This window comes from Schistocerca nitens, chromosome 1 (genome assembly GCF_023898315.1).
Source record: "Schistocerca nitens isolate TAMUIC-IGC-003100 chromosome 1, iqSchNite1.1, whole genome shotgun sequence".
Classification (NCBI taxonomy): domain Eukaryota; kingdom Metazoa; phylum Arthropoda; class Insecta; order Orthoptera; family Acrididae; genus Schistocerca; species Schistocerca nitens.
In genome coordinates this window covers 539,032,588-539,044,828 of record NC_064614.1, presented here as the reverse complement: position 1 = coordinate 539,044,828, position 12,241 = coordinate 539,032,588, and the positions used below count along the sequence as shown (strand labels likewise).

Sequence of the window (12,241 nt, the reverse complement as noted above, 5' to 3'; positions counted from 1 at the left end):
CTGTGGGGTTTTGGTTGGCTGTTGTCAGTGGGGGTGTGTGGCAAAGAAATGTTTCCACTGTGGAGAAGAGTAAAGGAAAAGTCCAGCATGATTGAACTTAGGTTTTGGTTTGAAGGTGAGGCCTTTAGAAAGTACAGAGACTTCTGCAAATGTCAGAGTTGCAACAGAATGGTTGACAACAGTGTTACAGGATGGGCGTTTAGGAGCTTTTTGTTTCAAGGAAGGTGGAGGATGTTTTTAAAGGATGAGGAAAGCAAACAAAGTCAGCAAGGCATGGTTGGGGAACTATGTGGGGTGAGGGGTTATGGTGGTGGTGGTGGTGGGGGGGGGGGGGGGGGGGGAGAAGGGGTGTTTGGATCAAGTGGTAGGATCATTGTTGGCTAAAGCTAATCCTATGAGGGCATAGGCCAGGAGTAGCTAGGACAACATCCTCAGATGATAATGGGAATGCTGTTCCAACTGTTAAAGGGCAAGAGTTTTTATTTCAGAAATAACAATCAGGAAGTTGTGGTCACAGAACACAAGGATTTTGCAAAAGGAATAGAATCTGGCAAGTATAGTTTGAGCTTGGATTGTATGATTATGAAAGAACAGATTGGTGATCATTGGGGACTGATGTAATTAGAAAAGTTGAAGGTTCTTGCAGTAAGATGGCTGACAGCCCGAGAAACAAATTTAATGGTAAGCCCATCAGGCGGGAAACCCTGCATCAGACAAGAATTCAATAACAGGATGTGTGATTGAAGATTTGCATGAGGAAACAAGAATTTTCAGTGTTGATGAGGGTAGAATGTGCAAGGAGTCATGATTGGATGGTCGAAAGACAAAAGGAGTGCCTGAAAAAATTGTTAAAAAAGGTTGAAAATAAGAAGGTGAAAATTAATGGTTGAGATGTTACAGTGGATATAAATGGTAGGTACTATGTAGACAGGTATGTGTAATGTTAGAAGGAAACTCAGAATTTTTTTTAAAGAAGTATGAAGTAGTATTTGCATTAATAAACACACTGCACAACACAAAATTAAAGGATCACTATTTGAACTGGCATAATTGCCTCCCGTTGGGATGTGGAAGTTTGAAATTTGACTCAGAAGTGACTACAATCTTCCTCTGTAATGGTGCAAAAGCATGGCATCACCCTCAGGCTCAGCGATGCTTTAGACGGCAAGATGTTGAGAAGTGCGAAGGAAAGACCAGAGCTCAGAAGTTCATGAAAGGTGTAAGGTGATGTAATGATGTCACATTGGCATTATATTTCACCACAATTGTGCCCAAAGTTACTGTGAACATGTCACATGATGAGAAGGTTGTCACCCACTATTAGCCACATTTTATCCCTCTTTTTGACTTCTCTGTGTTGGAGGTCAGAACTGCAAAACCCCATGTTGAAATCATGGGGGTCTTCTTAAGGGTGGCTGAGGAAGAATCAGCACAAAAAGGCCTTAGAGGGGGGCATAAAGGGCATCAGTGAAACGATCCCTTTTCTTGGGCCATTGGTTCCCATACTTTTTGCAATGGAAAATTACTGTTGCCAATGTGATGAGCAATGGGATGAAGTTCTTGATCACATTTGACACTGCTGACACCAATGGACGTTTCATCCTTTTCTAAAGACATCATGAGCCAGCAACACCATTGAATGTGATCGCACGCCTTTGGAGAGCAGTGCAACCGCAGTTTTTGCTCTGGTGCACTGAATGGAACCACTAGGGACCTTTCAAAATCATTTGATAAAATTTGAATGTCATCCAAAGCAGCAAAGGGTGCTTATGCTTTTTCAATCCTTCTGTTTCACATCATCCTGTGGTGTTATGGAGGGCTGGGACATTGACACACACATGAATGAAATGGGAAAGGGTCCCTCAAAGACCTGTCAGTTCAGCAGCACTCTAGGTGCCGACCCGTTCACCCCTGTCCCACCCTATCGCTGTTCATGTTAAGTTGTTTAAAAACTTACCTGTACAGAAATAAACTGTGACAAGATTCCAGGACTCCTGCAGGCAGGCTGTGCTGCTGTTCTTGCACTTACTAATTGGCAAGCAGAATTGGAGTGGTGTCAAGGGGTTGCTTGTCTGCAAGTGCCTAGGACTCTGCAACAGTTTGTCTCTGTACAGGCATATTTTTAAAGTCTTTAACAAATGTGGACAGATGGCACCGAGAGTGTCACTAAACTTGTGGGTTGTAGAGAGACTCTTTGCTATTTTATCATACATTCTTCCTTGTTGCACCCCTCCGTGATTGCACCATAGGACGGCCCAGAACAGAAGGGCTGCAAAAGCACAAGCACCCTTTGCTGCATCAGATCAATTTCAGATTTCGTCGAATGGTTTTGAACGGTCCCTAGTGATTCTAACCTGCACACCAAAGCAAAAAATGTGGTCGCACTGCACTCCAAAGGAGTGTGATCATGTTCATTGAGATTGCTCCCTCACCATTTGTTAGAGAAGGATTGAATAATCCGGGAGGGTGCCAGCAGTGTCAAAGGTCATCAAGAACGCCATGCTGTTGCTCATCACACTGCCAGCTGTCATTCACAACTGTGAAATGTGTGGGAATCAACATCCCAGGGAAAGGGGTGATTTCATTGATACATTTTATGTCAACTCAAGTCCTTCTTTGTCCATTCTGAGCAGCAGTATGTCTGGAATATTTTCTGTGGCCACCCATAAGAAAACCACTTGATTTCAACGCTGGGCATTGCGGTTCTGACCTCCATTGCAGATGTGTCAGAAGATGGGGTGAAATGTATATAAGAGGGTTGTGGCAACCGTCCCATCGTGCAACACGTCAACGATGATGTTGGGCAGAATTGTATCGAAATTTGCTGCCATTGTGTCATCATTAACCCACCTTACATCTTGCATGAACTGATGAGCTGTGGCCTTTTTTTTTTCATGTGTCAGCATCTTGTTTTTTTTAAAGCGTCACGAGCCCAAGGTTGATGTCACGGTGTATCTTTCTTTTGCCGCATTACAGTGGGAGATTGTAGGCACTTCTGAGCCAAATTCGAAACTTTGACACCACAATGGGAGACAATTACCGTGTTTCAAAAAAAGTAATCTGGTAATTTTGTTGCAGAGTGTAGATATGTTCGATTGCAAATTGACATACATGACAGAAAAATATGCGCAATGATAGATTTCGATTGTAAATAAACATACATGATTGGCTAACAGTCAGGTGGGCAATACAAGTTGCTACTGAACAGTGTTTTAAAAACAGCATTGGACTGAAATGTTCGAAAAAGCTGGCATCGTCATGAGACCAGAGAGTTGCAATGCTGCACTTATTAGCCTGGTGTGGTATTACAAAAGTAGGTGTTCAGATTATGTAGCAGAGTGTTTGCGGTGTGTATTTTGAAGGCAGGTACTTAGAGAATAAGGAAGTATAGACGTGTGAAGGAATAAAGAATGGATAAATAAGTAGAGAATGACATTAACAAAAGTAAAATGGAATGGGATGGAACAGAGTCGAATCAGCAATGTGTGACAACACTAGAAACTCCTGGATGGATAATATGTAAAAGAAAAGAAAGGAACCACTCATCTATTGTATGGCTCATAGAAAACCACAACTTAAACGGTACCTTACTAGCATTCAAGCTCTTGTTCTTTCTCTAATAGAAGTACACACACTCACATACACAAAACTACACAGACACCCGAAAGCACTGCCCATGATGATGGTGAGACTGACTCTTAATTATCAAAGCAGTTGTCGAGGCAGGTAGAGGTGGGGAAGAGGTAAGGAAGGATGTACAAGGTGCGGAGGGGGTAGTCGGATAGTGTGAGACAGGTCTTTCTGCAGATAACTCAATAGCTGCACAACAAGATGAAATAAATTCAAATGGTAGAGCAGATGTGGTTTGATGAAGTTCTCCATTCATGTCACTTGTCAGCTATCCTCTTCATTTGAGTTTAAGTGCTGCATCTACCATCACCAGCAATTTGCCTTAGATACTGCTATAAACCTGTTTCTGCAAATCTTTCATTTCCCCAACCATTCAGATATAGTGTGCAGCAACTACTAATATTGGGTTTGTAATATCTTATAGTTCTAACACTTTAGACGACCTGAAGCAATGTGAAGTTGGATTGCAAAATTCACACCTCTCTCACATCAGTTGACTTACTTGATCTGTACAGCCGATTGTCTTCTCTGGATTACCGGCTCCGTCGATCTCCAGAACCTTCTTCTCTGAAGAATAATGTTGGTTAAAGGAATTTATAAGACTCTCTCTCTACTTTTGAAATAATTTAGTACTCGAAGAATATGTTTAGTTCAGTCTTGGTATATTTCAGCTTCCACCAATAACATATTCATCATTTCTCGCATTAATATTCGAATGTATACAAGTCAACCGATTCGTCTCGCGTTAGACTCAATAAAATACATCTGCAATAAAACTGATTTAACAACCACATAATTTATGAACCTGTCTCTAGAGAGCACAATACATTAAGTACTTAAAAATCTGTATTTAATTGTTCATTTTTCTTTAACAATAATCACAGTCGTTAAAACAGCAAAGAATACTACATAATTATTCCTTGTTCTTTCATCATGGCTGCTGTGCCGCTAGTGGGAAACACTTGTCGGCGTCGTTCGACTGCCACGCTTACAGTCTTCTCATAACAAACTTCCAACCTGCGTGCAGAAACAGGTGGTGCAGTAGATACGTTTCCACTCTCCCACTCATATTTAAAATATAGTGTGTTCAAGAGAATAGAAGGACGAATGGTTCTAGAATTTATGCGGAAATTCTCGAAGCACTACATATCCCTACCTCAGCTCAAACACGCGATATTTTATACATAATCATCATGTACATTAATATCCCACATAATACTAATTCACATTTTAACCAGTGTACATTCTATTTCTTTTAATAATCGAGAACAGCCTTTTATTCAATACTTAGCTCTTCTTTTTTTATTCCACTTTGATAATAACAACTTGAGCATTTCACCTAATGTTGGAGACAGTTCTTTTATATCTAGGAATCGTGCGGACAACATTTCTGATTTACAATCATAAACACCAGGTATCGTAGACACTTGATTATTTCATCCTTTATTCTAATTCTTTTTACTAGTTTTTCTTTAGCACATACTAGTTTCATTATTCACAGTAGTTTGTAATCTGGAGGATTCCTGGGCAAATAAAGGTGTTCTTTCTGACACTCATAACACATAATAATGCTAGTGGTATATAGAATCCAAACTTACCAGAATAATTCATATAAAATGTGTGACTTCTGTCACAATACTGTCCTTTTCCCCTAGGATCAGTACCTATACCTTACATGTCGATTGACCCCCCCCCCCCCCCCTTCCCACTCTCCCTCCCGAAGTTAGCTTGTGATCTTCACAGATATTCTGTTTGTATTTCTAATACTCAATAAGTGTGAGTTGCCATTGAAATTTCTCATCAGGCTCCTTCAGATTAACTCAATGAACAGTTCAAACAGAAGGAAATTTGTTCCCATTGTGGAAAAGTACTGCTTTCAGACCGCTTTGCCAGATGCTATGAATGAGAGCCACTCATTTACAATAACATAGTTAATAGTCTTCATAATGGACTTGATGTCATTGCAAAAAGTCATGTCACCTTCTTTGGAAAAATATTCAGAAAAAAAAAAAAACAGTGTGGCAGTCACAGTAAACTTTCGATTGTAAAGAAGATTCCATCCATTAATTGACAGGCTAAAAGCTCAGACTGTTGCTTTGCTTTAACAAATTTACATCACGAACAATATAGTTGGAATCCCTTTGAGATAAAAAGTGTGGTTTATTTTATCCACAGTGGTCTTCAGATGTTTGCCAGCGTGCGTATATTCTTGACTTACTGTCACATCCTCAGGAGGGACTGCTGTCATCAATACATTACCAAGTCCACGAAGAACACTAGGTCTTCCAATAAGCTGCTGCTCATTAAATTGCCCAGTAAGGTCAATATTAATTGCTTTCAGTGACCTATACACAGGAACATACCACCTAAGGCGACAACAATGATAACGGCAATGAGGCATTGCAGAGGTAACTTAACAAGGAGGACTGTGCTGTTAACGTCGCTTGCTTAGCACTGTGTTTCACTGGGTGTTGACTTGCAACGTTCACTTAGTGTTAATGCCTCATCTCCGTTATTATCATCATCGCCTTAGGTGGTATGTTCCCGTGTATAGGTCATTGAAAGCAATTAACATTGACCTTACTGGACAATTTAATAAGCGGCAGCTTATTGGAGGGCCTAGCGTTTTTCATGGACTTAAAAAGCAGTCCACATGTGATGTATCAGCAGTGTTTAGAGGCAGTACATGATTGACCTTGGCTGTTGTATGGGGCACTCGTGCAGACTACAGTGGCCTTGAAGCTTTTCCTGGTGCAAGCATTTTGGCTTGGAAGACTTGAAGTATAGCGGAGAGTGCAGGACTGCTAGCAAAGATTCCCTATGGTACCTTGATTCCAGACAAGCTGTTCAACATCTCAACTAGAAGAAAGAAGCTGCTTAAATCTGACGAATATTTGTTTATTTGGGCCAAAGTAGGCATGGCAATCGTAAGATCAAGATCGTAGGTGACTGTATGCCTTATAGTGGATAGTAAATCAGGATGTTGCATATTTTTCCTCATTTTTGATTGTCAGACAAAAGTAACAGTGTATTTTGTAGGTCTGTTGCTTCCCTCAGAATCATAGAAACAGCAGAGGACATGTGAAGTGATCCTTTTAAGCAGCCAGTCATGAGCAAGGAAAATGATTAACAGCATATGTGGGGACCAAATTCCTGTACTGGTCACCAACGGTAGTTCATAGCTCTTCTTTACAAGAGGATGACGTTTCTGTTTTTGCTATTTCAGAGTTAACATTTCACAGATATAAAAAAAAGAATTTTGCTCTATTTCCACAAGTATGATGCATTTATTCTTCTGAATTAACAAAAACCACAAACCTTTGTGAACTTAGAACACCTAGCAGTCACTTCCAGCGGTTGATAGAACTCTCGGTTTTGAGATGCAAGCGACAACAAATACCTAATTCTTCATATTCAGGCATGACTTTACGGCAGTGCTGGCAAACCACTTTTATTTCCGGCTGTAGGTTTCTGAATTGAGACTAGTGTGATAATTTGTTATAAATATTTTAGTTATTTTTCAACACTTAAATCTGCAGAATATTTAATTTAAGCCACAGAAGAATAATCAATATGCAGCATTTTCAAAGATTCTCATAAATTGAGGATAGTGTGTTACAAGAAAACTGAGTCCAGTAGCCAGCAACTTATTTATTTTTTTAATTCAGATCCAGGATTTATGTAGAACACCTTTCACATTATCTGTAATAAAAATATTGCTGACATGTATTATCAAAAACTATCTACAAATGCTATGTTCATTTCTTTGTGCAGTGGAATCTCTTTTATCTGCACTATGCCGGCACTATAGTTCACCCGGATCATCAGAAGTCTAGATAATCCATGAATACAGAAAAATTAGAATGACTAGTTAAATGTTATAAACATAAACATTATATTTATTTTCAAGTAACTCGCAAATTATACATTATTTCCACATACATTTTGAGCAGATATGCATAGTGTGTTTTGCACACTGAAATAATCAGTAAGTTTCTTTCGAGTGAGATTCATATTTCGATTATATGCAGCATGATCACACAGGTATTTCACCATCAGTTCAGCCAAAGTTGTTTCTGCCTGGCATTCCAAATAAATCACTGTTTTGTACAGCTGTGTTGTTGCCTCTGTATATGTCCTAATATCTTCATCAGCTAATCCATCTACATTATCATCATTGTCAGCAGATGAACAAATGGTGATGATTTCTTCACCAGAAATCCTACTGTGCCAGTGTGCTTGTCGTTTCACAGCTAGTCATTTATGTCCTTAATACCTATCTCTGAGATACTGAAATTTTACTAATGCTTCAATGAACATTGTCACTGGTATCTTTATTCATTGTGCTAACTACATCAGTGAACTTGTAAATGACTGATCATGGATTATGCTTTTAATTTAACACTGTAAAAATTCCAAGATCAAATTAAGCAGTGATGTTTTTCAACAATTCTTCTTTGTCCATCCTGTACAGTACATCTTTTTGTCCATGGACTACCACCTTCTTATTCTTCGATGTTGTTCCACATTTGCAACAAATGTGGACAATGCAGTACTATACAACTTAAAGTTAACCTGTCAACTGACACAGTTCCAAGGTCCGTGTATTGTGGTTTCGCTGTATTTAGATTTAATTGTGATGATGATGATGATCGTCATCATCATCATCATCATCATCATCATCATCATTGGTTGTCATTATTATTTCCAGAGTATTGAATACTGAGCAGTTACTGTACTACCAAGATTTAGATTAGTGAGATCCCGATAAATGAGGTTCCACTGTATTTTCTTAAGCTTTTACATTCTGTGATGCTAACAGAGGGCGTCTCCATGTACTCATTATTTAAACTGCTGCTGTCCAGGCTGTGAGCACGAGTCTCTTTGTGGAAACAATGAGGCCATTGACCAATAATTAGGGTATGCATTAAAACAAAAAGTGCACTTTCATTCAAATATATTTACATAAGTATTACAATACAAAACTTTTCATTGTGGGATATTTTTTGCATCTCTACAATGTGGACTGTTTCCATCGTTATTTCACTCAAATTGTTAACAAATGAATCACTGTCATCACCAGAATCATTGTCATTTGTGTTTTCACGTAGACATTCCTCTAAGAGCTCTACAGTTTCTTCCTTAGAAAGGACTGTGAATGAAGAACTAACCATTTCACACATAGTAATTTGAACATAACAATTACAACCTTTCTCTCAACACATCTGCTACAGTTCTACTCCGAGTTAAAACAGGCCTACCTAGATGGCAGTACTATGCAGCATAGTACAGTCAGAGTCAAGCGTGGAGCATGTGAGAGCTGCAAGAAAATCATGTTGAATGAGGCTCGACATCAGAGTGAAAAACTAAATTCACATGTCAAGTGCCATTTGCTGTTGAAGTGTAAATGGTTATCTGTCTTCTGTTATTAGCTACATGCTAAAATTGCTTCTCAAAAGCCTCTAGTTCTACCAAAACTGGTTTGATGTTCTCCTAATCTACTTTCAGTCTTTCCTTCTGTTCTTCAGTAAAGAACTTTGGTGAGTATTTTTGATACATATGATACTAGAATGATTGTATGTGTGGGTACTTTTTCATCTACCCATTCGTGCTTTCGTTGCAGTGTTATTACATTATTTTCAAAAACTGATGGAACTTCTGTAGTTTCATAAACAACATTCATGAGCTTGTGTACATTTGTTCCACTATTTAGCTTAATTCCTGCAAGAATTTCTCTAATCAATACTTGCACATTTGTACCTTCTTAGTTCGTGCAAAACTTTTTGATATTTGAGGATAACAAGTGTGTCCTATCATCTTCTTACACTGTGTCATCACTCCTTCTGGACACACTATAAAGCTTTTCCAAGTATTGCTTCCATCTTCTTATCTCATTTTCTGCTTCCATTATCTGAGTGCTTTTTCCATCTGCAATTAAAATGCTCCATGTTCTGAGCTTCCTAAAGTGGTTGTTTAGTAATCAGTGTGCAGCATTTGTGCAGTGTCTACAGGATGATTTTTTCCCCACTATTTACAAACTAGGGATTGATTGATGAGAGGATACGGAACAAAAAAGGTCTAATGAACTCATGTCTGCAAATCCATTCTAGAGAACCTTCATTCAATCATACACTGTTACAGAGACTGGAGTCTAATACGTGCTATACCATGCAACCATAGCTACAGTATGTGTTGTAAATGGTTTGCATGTGCCTGAACACACACATGTACACTGTAGCATTTCCGTCTCACAAGTTCAAATTGGTGAGGCTGCATCTGATCAATGTCAAAGGCAGCATGAATACAGTGCTCAAATGTCTCCACATCTGAAATGGGCTGTGCATATACAATACTTTTGAGATGGCCCCATAACCAGAAATTGCACAGGTTGAGATCTGGTGAATGAGCAGGCCATGCAACTGGATCCTATCGTCCTATCCATCGACCAGGGAAGACACATTTGAGATGTGTCCAGATGTTAATGGCAAAGTGAGCTGGACTGCTATCATGTAGCAGCCACATAACCCTTTGAATCATCAATGGCACTTCTTCCAACAGGGGAGGCAAAGTCACCTGCAAGAAACACCTATAGTTCCAGTGATCAGCAAGGAAGATTGCTCCCAAAATACGGTTGCTAACTATCCCAGCCCACACATTCCGGCTGCACCAATGATGGTAATTCACTGTCACCATATCATGGGTGTTCTGCATACTATTCCACATATTACTGTTATCTGTGAATAGGATGGATGGCACAAATCCCGGAATCATGGTTCCCCGGTGAAAAAACTAGTAACAAAACTGCTCTCGGTGTGGAAAATCTGTCACTAGTATGCACTGCACATGCTGTAGGTGATAAGGGTAGTAACAATTGTCGTGGAAATGTTCCACATTGTCACCTGGCTTACCCTGTACTGGCAGGCCAACTGCCTGGTACTGACACGGCAGTTGCCTTCCACAGTATTAATCACATTTTCCTCCAAGACTGGTGTCCAAACATTTCTGATATGTCCATCATTATTTCCCACTTTCTTAAATGATCCTGTCTCAGACAAACGGCGAAACACTGTTGCAAACATTGAATGCCATGGTTGTTGTCGCCAGGGATAGATCTTGTGATACAACCTTCCTGCCCATCACCCATTGCCACTTGCCTTTCCATAAGTAAACACCATGTCGGCAAGCTCTCGATTCAAATATGGAACACTGTATCACATCCTCTACAAAGTGAGTCAGCAAGAAAAGTGAATCAGATGCAACATTACCAATTACGATGGCAGGAGAGGGTTGTAGGGCATGACGTATGAGGAACAGTACCACCCTCTATGAGGAACCCATGCATACTGGAACTGTATTCACATGTTACAGCGCATATTAGACCGCAGTCTCTGTAACAAAGTGTGATTGAATAAATGGTCTCTAGCATGGAAACTATGCATTTGCAGACATAAGTTTGTTAGACCTTTTTTGTTCTGTATCCTCTCATTGATCTATTCCTAGAGTCTGTACATGGTAGAAAACATCTTCCTGTTCAGTACAAGTACATTGTATGGGAAAATAAGGAAATGAACGTATAGAAAAAACACATTTCACACTGTTTTAAAATTGCAGAGTCCCTTCATGATTGTTTGAGGAGAGAATGGATGTTTTCTATTTAAAATATTCTGTATTGTATTTAGTGATTGGATGTGTTTCCATTTGTGTGAAAAATTGTGTGTTTGTCGTGTATTTAAATTTCTGATTAATTTTTCTGAATTGCTTATGAATACTGAATCCCTGTTACAGGTTTCACATTGTTATCCTGATGTACTTGCTAAATATCCCCAACAACTGATAGATATCTTACAAACACATCAAACTGTTCTTGACAGTGACTTCCGAATGGTTAGTACAAAGTTATTGTATCTGTTATTTTAATCACCTTTTAAAAATTTCTGAGAGTTTCATTGTTGTGAATCTTTCTTTTTGCAGACATTGTGTCGAGCACTTATTTTGCTGCGCAACAAAAATTTGTTAGCACCAACAGACCTGCTTTCTCTCTTCTTCCAGTTGTTACGTTGTCAAGATAAACCATTGAGAAAATTTTTAGAAACACATATAATCACAGACATTAAGAATCAAAATTCCAAGCACAAGAATGCACGGTTGAACACGGTAACTTGATAAAAATATTTCTATACATATATTATGGACATATCATACATGTAAGCCATTATCCAGTAGATTGAATCAAATTGAAATAATAGCTACTATTTGTATTGTACTTATTGCTAACTGTTCTATCCAAAAATTGTTTCTTATTTGTTTTATTCACTTTGTTAACGCTGTGTAATGCCCCTACTTATTGTATAGAATTTGACTATGAAGGCTACGAATTTTGTGAGCTACATGCTGCTGGATACATTTCTCCCAGTGATGTCTGACATTATCAAGATAAACTAATATTATAAAATAGGTTATAAAGAACTACCAGCATTCTAGAGTGTTACTTGCTGAAGATAATTACTCTCACCAATGCAATAGTAAAATGGTTTGTGTTAGTCCCCAGGTTTTTTCAGCAATTTGACCTTTCTTGCACAGTAATGTGATGATGTGACTCATTACCCTCGTA

At 38.9% G+C, this 12,241-nt stretch overlaps 1 protein-coding gene across 3 annotated transcripts in view; it reads left to right on the top strand.

The window, feature by feature from the left end:
* LOC126253672 (protein SDA1 homolog) overlaps nucleotides 1-12,241 on the top strand; it is a 208,504-nt gene that overhangs the window by 75,148 nt on the left and 121,115 nt on the right. For all 3 annotated transcript variants that reach the window (XM_049955205.1, XM_049955196.1, XM_049955211.1), the window contains exons 4-5: nucleotides 11,416-11,514; nucleotides 11,602-11,784. In XM_049955205.1, coding sequence (XP_049811162.1) covers nucleotides 11,416-11,514; nucleotides 11,602-11,784 — 282 coding nt within the window. The remainder of the gene's footprint in view (nucleotides 1-11,415; nucleotides 11,515-11,601; nucleotides 11,785-12,241) is intronic.